Source organism: Onychostruthus taczanowskii, unplaced genomic scaffold (genome assembly GCF_017590055.1).
Source record: "Onychostruthus taczanowskii isolate IOZ18803 unplaced genomic scaffold, ASM1759005v1 scaffold2, whole genome shotgun sequence".
Classification (NCBI taxonomy): Eukaryota; Metazoa; Chordata; class Aves; order Passeriformes; family Passeridae; genus Onychostruthus; species Onychostruthus taczanowskii.
Window position 1 is genome coordinate 22,539,060 of NW_024499239.1, and position 10,219 is coordinate 22,549,278.

The following is a 10,219-nucleotide window of genomic DNA, read 5'->3' on the forward strand; positions in this document are numbered from 1 at the left end:
TCGGAATTTTCTTTGGGAAAAAAAATTATGTTTTCACAGAAAGCTGTGAATTCATATAATACACTGACTGTAAAAATGAAAAAGTATTTTTAATTTTTCTCCCCCAGCTGCATTCAGCTCTTTTCTTACAGAGTGAATACTGGAGGTTGGAACAAGGTGATATTTAAGGTCCTGTCCAATCCAAACCAATCCACGATCCTATGGTTCTAAATACCAGCTAATTTATGTACCTCCATTTACCAGATCCCCTCAGTTCTGCAGGAATCCCCAGCCTATTAACATAACTATTTAAACTGGACATGTTTTCCTAAAACATTCTTCTTTCATAAACTGCCAAGTGACAGTTGTTTACTGTCAACAAGCCTGGGTACTCCAAGACAGGGAGAAATATGCCCTTGCAAAAGGCAGACATATCAGCTACCAAAGGAAGATTAAAATCTGGTGTTTCTCTCCCTCCTCAGAAATGCTTTATTCGTACAGATACTCATGATACTGATCAGGAGAGATGATACTATGCCTAATTCCAATCATTCTTTTAATTAAAGAAAGGCTCATTGAGGATTTATCTTCACTTGAACATGCTAATTGTCAGGGCACACTCAGAACTCCTTAACCTTCTCACTGCAATTGGTTTCTCCTCTTCACTTTTAGTTGTGAGCCTCCCATCTCCCAAGGCACATCTTGGCTCATCTTACACAGATCCTGCTACTGCCTAGAAACAAAATGCTTTCCTGGGGGAATCTATAGAGAGAAGTTAAAAAAATTTCAAACAAAAATGAAATCACCAGTTTGTTCAGGCCCTACAGTCTCCACACAAGCTGCTGAAGTATTTTGCTGGGAGGGAATTGCTTGTACTTGAGTCTCGCCCATGAAAGAGGGGTTATAAAAAAATAATAAAAAAAAAAAAGAACAATCCTGTGGGAAAACTTTTTCTTGTGCTCTGTCTGCCCAGGAAGTGCCAGGAAAGCTCCTCCACAGGCTGCTGTGTAGTGCAGGGTCCCAGGGCACAGGCTCACCCACAGAGGATTATTAACACTTTCCTGGTGCTCTGTGCTGCTCATGGCGCTGGGGATGATGCTGGCAACACTGATAAAACGGCAGCAAGGATGGGGCAGGAGGGGACAGTGGCCAGCATGGCAGCTCAGCTCCACAGAGGCACAAGGAGCTGGGTTGTGGCTGTCCCCGCTGCCTCTGGTGCCTGAGCTTGGGCTGTGATGCTGCCGTGGGCTCCCATCGCAGCTGGAGTTACAGAAAGAAGATGGGAAGTGAAGGTCTGTGTTACAGCTGGCCAGAGAGGAATGGGAGGTCATTGAAAGCCAGTTCCAGGGACCTCCACCCCCAAACTGGGAGCCCTTTTACATGCCAGAGTTTCCTCTGCTTGTTAAAATGTTTGGGTCATTAGAAAACTTCCCAAACAATCCCTGCTTATGCTAAATAGCTGCTCCCACCATGATCTGTGAAGAGCTTCAGCCTGCTCTCTTGGAAATCAATGGGGGCTTTTTTTTGCCTAGGATTCAATAGGCGCAAGATCAGGACCTCATTATTATTTTTACAGGACTACAAGAAGCAGAGAATGGCAAAACCCCTAAAGAAAGCAATGACCCTCCAAACTGGGAGCCAAATTTGCTGTGAAGGATCTTTACAGGCTCTGTCAAGCATCAAAATAAAATTAAAAATCTAATTCTTGGGATCTTTTCAGTTTTCTGTCAGGGAAAGCGGAAGGTTGAGAAAGGCTGGCCTCATCATTTGGATCCAGAGACATCTCCCGTAGCTCCTTTTTACTCCAAAGAAAAGCCTTCACAGAGGTGTATTTTACCTTCCCCAGGGGGAGTGAGCAAGAGGGGATGAGCTGTCAGTTCAGGGTGATGCCAGTTACCCTGCGGTGCCCTGCGGAACAGAAACAGCTCCAGGGCTTCACATGACCTCCACTGGCAAGCACCACAATGAAACCCCCAGAAAATCCCCTCTGCAGAGGCACCACCAGCAACACAGGGGACCAGGTGGCTCCTGGGACATGGTCCTGCTGCAAGGACCAAGCCTGCATCCCATTTTCACAGAGCCAGGTCCCACCTGCCTCTTGTGAGAGGGGCATCAGAGATGTTCTCATCCTCAGCACCCTCCTTGGAGCCCTCTGACAGTGAAGTCCTCCCCTTCTTGCCTGTTACTTTACACCACTCCTCCCTCTTGGCATCAGTGAGAACTCACCCATGCACCACTTCACCACCACAAGGTCTGGCCCCTAAGCAATAACCAGCTATTTTACTGTCTACCTTACAACCAACTTGAGCCAGGTCAACTCCAAAATGCTTAAAATCCGTTATTTATGGATTCTAGAAAGAAAGCAATGTCCAATCCTTATAACCCAGCACTGGGTCCAATCCTTATAACCTAGCATTGGTCTCCAAAGCTTGACTGATTTAACTACATCAGCAGAAATAATTTAGTGAGATTCCTTGTGAACAGCACAAGGCAGCTCAGTGAAATCAAGGCACAACTATAAAACACTTCACTTTACAGAGCAGAAGTTTTTAATGAAGATAAGCTCACAAACACTTTCATTAGTTGTGAAAAAGCAACAGTTGGGAAGCCACCTCTGGAGGTTTCTGGCACGCCATAGTCAGCTATCACTGCCTGCTGCTGTCTTTCCCTAAAAGCCTCACACTCAAGGAACTCAACTGATGGCTTGGCTCCTTGGGTGAAACGGAAATGAGGGGAAAAATTCCAAGCCAGCATGCTGCCATGTGTCAGTGTGTCATTTGCAGGTAGCTGAGTAGGTCAGAGTACAGCCCTGGCTGTCCTGGTGCAAACAGCAGCGCCGGGTCCTGGTGCTGTGATGTTCCCAGGGAAGAGCCTTGGGCACACACAGCAGCCTGTGGAGCAAAGCCTGCTCCCAGACAGCAACCCTGGGCTGCCTCCTTTCCTCACCCGAAAACTTGGAACCCTTCTCACTGGAGTTATTAATTCTTTTAACCCCTCACAACCTGCAGATATGGCACAGGCCCAGAATCTCACAGATGCTAAACGTGTAAGCACATGGCAATTGTTTTGCATACAGTTCTGCATGATAAAGAGATCTACTTCCAAGTTTCAATATAACCTTTTTATTTAACCAGCTCATTATCTTGCCTTGCTCTCTGGATTTGAGAAAGCAAGGCCAGCACACTAGACCCTACCCTCCACCTCTGCAATAAATACCACCCCTTTTTTAGATTAATACATCTGAAACTGAAGCAGTTACTCGAGAAATGTTTTCTTACTTGACTGTGCTGCAATTCTTCAAAAACAGCTTTGCTACATTGAGTAACCCAAGTGTCACTGCACAAAAAAAAATAAAATTGGTTTATCTACCTCCTGACTAGTTCCTATCCACCTGAATGCAAAAGCCCTGATAGCCTATCAGAATAATAGGGCAGGTTAAAATCTGATTACCTTTCACATTTTAACTACCAAGTTTGCTAAAGGTTTTACTCAGCCCGTATCTCACAGTTCTTGTTTGCTTTTGATACTACAGAAACTTCCTGGTCATTCAAGCCAAGGAGCAGATACTTTAGGGGTAAGCACACCAGGAATACAGCATTCACTGCAGGAATAAAAGCCCTTCTTCACACATATACAGCTTTAAATCACATCTATGGCACTTGGCAACCTGACCTCTGAGCATATGAGAAAGGAGACACTGAGGGAGTCAGCTTTACCTCATAGAAAAAGGGGATTTTTTTAACAAGACCACCAAGATAAACAGCCGAAAGAGGGGAAACCCCTAAAATGATAAGCTATGCAGGAGCCAAGGAAAAAAATTCAGGGTGTAACAAGGTATTTTAAGGTGCTTTCGGCTTTGCATGCATGTCTTTAGACATGGTTTCAGCCCAGCATTTGCAGAGGTGCTTTCAGATTTACCCCTCCTACAGTCTGGGCTGTCTGCTGCCTCATACCATGAGTGGCTGTGCTGAACCAGTCGCATTTGCTGAAAAAAATCCAGCATAAGGTGAGCATTTAGCAGGCACCATCCTCTCTGGCATACAGTCTGGTACATGTACAATCAAGTTTATCGCTAATCACTGTTAAAAGAGATGAAATGGCAAACACTGAAACAGCTACATCAAACCACTCTGTTCAATGGCTTGGAGTCAGCAGGTAATTTCAAGGCTGGAGTGTTTTTTAAGTGTCAGAAAAAAAGGAAGAAACAGATATGCAGAGTCAGACAAACTCCCAGGACACATGAAAATTACAAGCATGTAGCCCGGGAGGGACAAGACAGAAATCTATTCAAACAGAGAAACATAAGAAAAATAGCCAGATTCATTGTTTATCTGTGTATCAGGTTCAGCTGAGCTGGGAAAAACTGCAGAGGGAATTTCAACTCTATTTTTAGTATAAATATCCAAATTTGTTGTAATCCTGATGGGTCTACCTTATATATAGTAAAAATTGCCAGAAGCTAAACTATGACAATACAGCCCCTTCTCCATGAAATCTAATGGCTCATGCTCAGGCTCCTGCACTGAATCCTGCACACTTCAATGACCAGCCAGAAAAAGCCACCAGCAGGCCATGCCCTAACCTTAGCTAAAATTAAGGTGCAGCAAATGCCTTCAGTCACAGCTCTGCATGCCAACAAGGGATCACTGTCAGAAACACCCTGATCCAAGGTTTTTATATACTGAAAATTGTAATAACTGCCCAGAAACCAGGCTGATTCCCTATCCTTTAGGATCCCTAAGTGAATAGCAGATGTACACAGCAAGTATTCAGAAAGGACAGCTTTAAGCATTCAGGTGGATATCAAAGTTCACTGTTATTTTAAAAGGGAAAATTTTGTTTCTCAGCTGTATAAGGTTGGGGCAGAGAACCCTCCTCCAGCTTTATGAAAAATTTCAGCTTCGTGCAACTAGCAGACAGGGTCCCACTGTATGGAAATGGTCTGGATACAGTGGGAATGCCATAATCAAGACCTCTTCAGTGTTCACCTAATTTCAACACCCATGTTCAGTCAGGCTTCAGGAGAGGTTCACCTTCCCAAACAGCACTGAGAATTTTTTTGGAGGAAGTTGTAAAAGTTAACATGCCAGTCAAAGCGGCTTACTTTAATTGCATAATTTAATTAGCAGATCAACACTTTGCTACACAATTTTCAGATCGACTTTCATCACGTTTCCTACTCAGTTGCTAACAAAGCCTTTATTAAAAGAAAAAATCCTCAGATTTAATTGGAGTGACCCTTGTCAATATGTGTAGAAGACATCATGTTATACAGCTACTGTTGAATATATTGAGTCCATCTCTGCACTGGAACAGAGTTCAGTTGCTATCTCACTATTCGCAAGGTAAGAAATAGATTTTTTTTAAAAGAAGTGATGTTTCATCATTTGTTTGCATCCTCTTATTTTACTGCATACAGCAAAATATGCCAGTGTCAATATTAAAGACTTAACTAGCTTTTTAGCTGCTGCTGTTCATGAGAACAAATGGATCCAGTTTTAATCTCAAAACTATCACTCACAGCTGCCTACTGAATATAAAACATTTCTGGTGTATGGCACAAAGTAAGCAGCACCATAAATATATGACAGACTCTCTGCAGAGGGTTGGAGTGCATAAACCCCAAGGCCAGCTCCAGGAACAGCCAGTGCCACTTGGCACTCGCTTCAATACCCCTATAATTTCAGGATGAACTTTGAAACACTCAGATACACAAAGCATGGTGACACAGATCGGCGTACCCTACACCTTGGACCCCTCGCTGAGCTCATGCTGGAAGGCTACAAGAGCCCAGTTGCCATCAGCTGCATGAAAAACACTGCAGCCGGCACATCACCGCTTCTTTCCACACAAAAAAGTCACAGGAACTGGTACATGCCCTCCCATTAAACTTAAACAAAACCCCCAAATGGTCCTTGTTCTGTCCTTCTGGAAAAATACTGCCTGTGCAGTATTAATTCTGGGTGACAATTCCACTCCTTGCACAGGGAAACTTCGGTTCCTGCTCCTGACAGACTGGGAGAGCTCTCCCCTCCCCTTCCCTCACAAACCTGATCAAACATGAGCAGCTCTCTAGACAACTCTTTCAATGCACTCAGACAGCCTCAGCAGCTAGCTAGTGCAACACAAATCCTAAAGAGCCCAGAAATTGCCTTTTTCATATATACCATGTGCAGACACGCACACAAGCCAGTTACAGGAGACAGGATGGTTATCAGAATTTCTTTAAAGTTAAATGCTGCTGTTTCAGTTGGGCTGCTCTCTAAGAAAACAGCCAGCATTACTTGACATTCACAAATCGTACGAAGTAATATCTTTATCTGAATACTAATGCAAATTGGACGGGCTTTTTTATATTGATGTCTATTCTGTGGCTGCTGAATAGAGTGACCGCATGCTCAAGGCTGCAAAGGAGTTCACTGACCTCCCTAATCATCTCTGTCATAGCCCCCGAATGACATACACATTCAATCCTGCCTCGCCTCTCTTACTTTCATTCATAAAAAAAAAAAAAAAAAAAAAAAAAAGAGGGAAGGGGGGAAATTTGACATTGTTCTTCCTACAGCAGCCCCGAGAACGGGAGAGAAGAGAAACTCAGCCCAGATGAGGCCCCTGGTGTTTTTAGTTTAGCTTCTATTCAGCAACAGCCCCGCCATCTGCCTCCTTCCTGCCAACAGCCGAACACCTCCCTGCGGAGATGTTAAAACCTGCACCCCCTCCACCTCTGCTAATAGCCAGTATTCATATTAGCAAACATACACATACCTCGAGAATGCCTCCCTTCAATGTGTGTTTTATGTAGCTGAGTATAGGCACAAAGCAGTAGCTGTTATAGCCTTCACAGCCCCGTGTGGAGAATTAGATCACTGGGGAAAAATCCTTCCAAGCCCCTTTATGGAAAATAAGGCCTTAGACTGTAAATGCAAAGCCCAGCGAACAACAACCCTCAGTAATGAGCCAATACCCCATGGCCCATTTGACTAGGAGAAAGAATTTGCTTTTTACTATTCAATTCAAAAAGACTGAAAAAGTAAAATGTGTTTTTACTTGGCACTGAAGGTTTATATTCTTTACAGTTTCTTTTGCACAACCTTTTCCCCCCCAGGTCGGACAGGCAGCGGGTGCCCTCACGGTGGCAGAGCTGGGGAAGCAGCACTGGATTCACACTTCCCCACGCACGTGGAAGTCGGTGGGATGGCCACTGGCACTGAAAATCTGTCTCTCCCCTCACAGTCCCCCATCCACAGGAGATTTCAACAGCTCACAGTGATGGGGCAGCTCCTGAAGACATTGCTAAGGATTAGGGCTGATGGGAACCCTCCTGGTTCAGGGAGGAATCCCATTCCAGGGAGCAGAGCGGGAGTTGACAGTGCCACCTCTGCTTCGGAGAAAGCTGACCGAGAGGTAAGAGAGCTTGTCCCGAGGATTTCCACGGGAGGCCCTGGAAATCCCAACCCATCACACTTCACAAGACATCACTGGAAGGTGTTTCCCTCCGTGTGACCTCCGAGTATGCCACTTGCTACGACTCCAACAGCGTCACAAAGCTTTAACTTGCGAAAGTATCTTAGAGCACGGGAGGGGTTTAGCACCACTTCAGCACATCATCGACCCCAGCTATGGGCTGAAGGTGAGGGTGGAAGCCCAGGGACCACTGAGGCGGCCACTGAGGTTGCTCCTCACCCCCATGGGATCGACTGTGCCTGAACTGACAGCACCAACACGCCCTTCGGGCTAAGCCAGGGAGAGCTGGGGACACTTCGCTTCTGTCACTCGCACCCTGCGGCCAGCACAGGCTGCTCGCCGCCTTCCGCACACCGACCTCATCTGCTCTGACCAAGTCCCCACGATGTTGCCCCATAAATCAATTCTTTTGGCTGTGAAAAATGAGCCAAACGAGTTACACTAAGAATCTGGTGTTTTATTAGGACTTTCTTGAAAACAAACCCAACCCCCTGTGTGATTTATAGCTTTAACCAAAAGGGGTATGAAAGTAATGCCCCCCACCCCCCAGCTTCCACGAAGTCCATTTATTCCCTTGTCACTTTTTTGGCAAACAGGCTTCAAACCCTTTCCTGAACAATGGAAACTTTCTGCGGGTACATGCAAACCGGAGGACAGGGGGCTGCGAGGGGGCTCCCTTCCATTAAAGAGCTTTGAAAAATAAACAGGGACTCAGGTAGCAGCTGAGGCGGATCAGAGAGACACGATGTTTCAAACCCGCCGTACATTACTTGGAAAGAAGAAGGAAAAAAGCAAATCCCAGCTTTTGCCCGACGTGCTAACTTTTTTTCACTTGCAACTGCGGTGCTGCCACTCCAGGGGTGACCGTCACCGGCTCCCCCGAAACGCAGTTCCCTTCTCAGCACAGCCGCTCATTCAGCTGCAACCCGGTGCCTACCCGGAGCTGTGGCAGCACCCATTCTGCTCCCAAAATGAGGATATAAACGACCTTTCCTTACTTTTCCCACCCGAACGCACGCAGTCAGAACATTTCCGATGAGTGCCGAAGATGCGCCGCTACACACGCACGCAAGCATCTTCCCAGCTGTTACCCACGGCGTGCCCCATGCACTGCCTTGCTGGGAGAGGGCTCCTGGCAGACAGGGATCCTCTTAAAAGCACTTTGTCCCTCCTGGGCGCCTGTGGGACTACCCCGAGCCACGGCGACGTGGAACCGCCGCGGCCCCGCGTTCCTAACTCCCGCTCCACAGCCGGCTCCGGCGCTCTCCATCCATCCGCCCCACTCCGCTCGCTCAGGGACGGGGACTCAGCGCCGAACCCGGCCGGGCCGGAGCCGTCCCCGCAGAGCACGTGTGTGCGCGGCCGCGCAGCCTTACCTGCCGGCTGCCCGCCGCTCCTCTCTGCCGCCGCCACCGCCTTGCTGCCTTGCCGCCGCGCCGCCGGCATCCCGCCGACGGCCGCCGCCAGGCACAGGCACCAGACGGAGCCCCAGGCCGCCCGCATGCCTCCGGAGCGGCGCCGGGGCAGCGCGGCCGCCGCCGCACCGCCCGCCTCAGACATCCCCCGGCCGCCGCATGCTGCCGCCGCTCACCGCTCCGCTCCGCCGCCGCGCTGCCGGGAGAGGGAGAGAGGCGCTCAGCGCGGGGAGGAGGACGAGAAAACCCCCCGCCCCTAGTGCCCACACGGAAGAGGAAGAGGAAAAATAATAGTAAAAAGGCGGAAAAAAAGTGGTGGGAGCAGTAAAAAAGTGCAGGGGCCCGGGCGAAGCCGTGCGCCGAGCGGCGGCGGGGCGCCTACCTGCGCAAGCCCCGCGGCCGGCCGCGCACCGCGCATCGAGGGAGGGAGGGAGGGAGCGCGCGCCCGCAGGAGCCGCCGCTGCCGCCCGGCCCGCCCCGCGCCGCTCCGCGCCCGGACCCGGGGCTGCGCGGGGGGGCGGCCGGTGCCCGCCAAGCCCTCGGGGTGGAGCGGCACCCGCTTCCCACAGACGGGAGATTAAAGTTGGCGCGGTGCTGCCATGGTGGATCCTGCGGCGGTCACCGCGCGTCCCCTTCTCGTGGCCCTGGAACAGCGTTTTCTGAAGAGAGGCGGCGGGAAGGGGAATCAGTGGGTTGGGGACAGCTCTGTGCGTGCAGCAGTTCGGTCAGCCCGGGACTTTCCCATGCACCCATTCCCCCTGCATGCCTGCCACCCTGTACCCCGAAGTGAAGCCACCCGCTTGGAGCACCCTGACTTCACTTCCCCACTCCCATAATCGCTGTGTATGGGAATAATGACAGACTCCCCGCCACTCTGCGTGTTCTCCTCTGCCAACTGGAGTAGGTGTTTTAATAAAGTCTGACTGAATGGCTCTAGTCACATTTACAGTTACAGCTGCAATGATCTAGTCACTACCGTCGCAGTTATGGTTCGGGGCATTGTGGTCATCTCAGAGACCCCCGACACGGCCGAGTTGCTGAAGTGACATGCATCAGTTACTGCTGACAGCGAGCTGAGCTGCCTCATACAGAGAAGTCACAGCTCCGCTTTAATCCCACTTGACACAGCCGCTCATTCGCTGAAAATAGACGCAGATATTATCAGAGCTGAAAATGCCCTGCAGAAGGGGCCCAAAAAACCCAACCTGCATACGAGTCAAGGGGAGTTTTTCTGGGTCAGAGGGAAGGCGGGCAGTGCGGAGGTTTGGCTCGCAGCGAGGGCAAACAGCGGGGATCGCTCCTGGCCGCCGTGGAGGGCTCGGCGTTCGCAGTTGTCGCTGCAACCGGGATCTCTCTTGACA

The 10,219-nt window shown here is 49.1% G+C and overlaps 1 protein-coding gene across 2 annotated transcripts in view; it reads right to left on the bottom strand.

Annotated features, from left to right (window-relative positions):
• FGFR3 (fibroblast growth factor receptor 3) overlaps positions 1-9,003 on the bottom strand; it is a 52,784-nt gene extending 43,781 nt beyond the window's left edge. The window contains exon 1 of one of the 2 annotated variants that reach the window (XM_041402673.1): positions 8,820-9,003. In XM_041402673.1, the coding sequence (XP_041258607.1) occupies positions 8,820-9,003 (184 nt within the window). The remainder of the gene's footprint in view (positions 1-8,819) is intronic. The other variant, XM_041402674.1, reaches the window with a different exon arrangement.
• Positions 9,004-10,219: the final 1,216 nt, after the last annotated feature.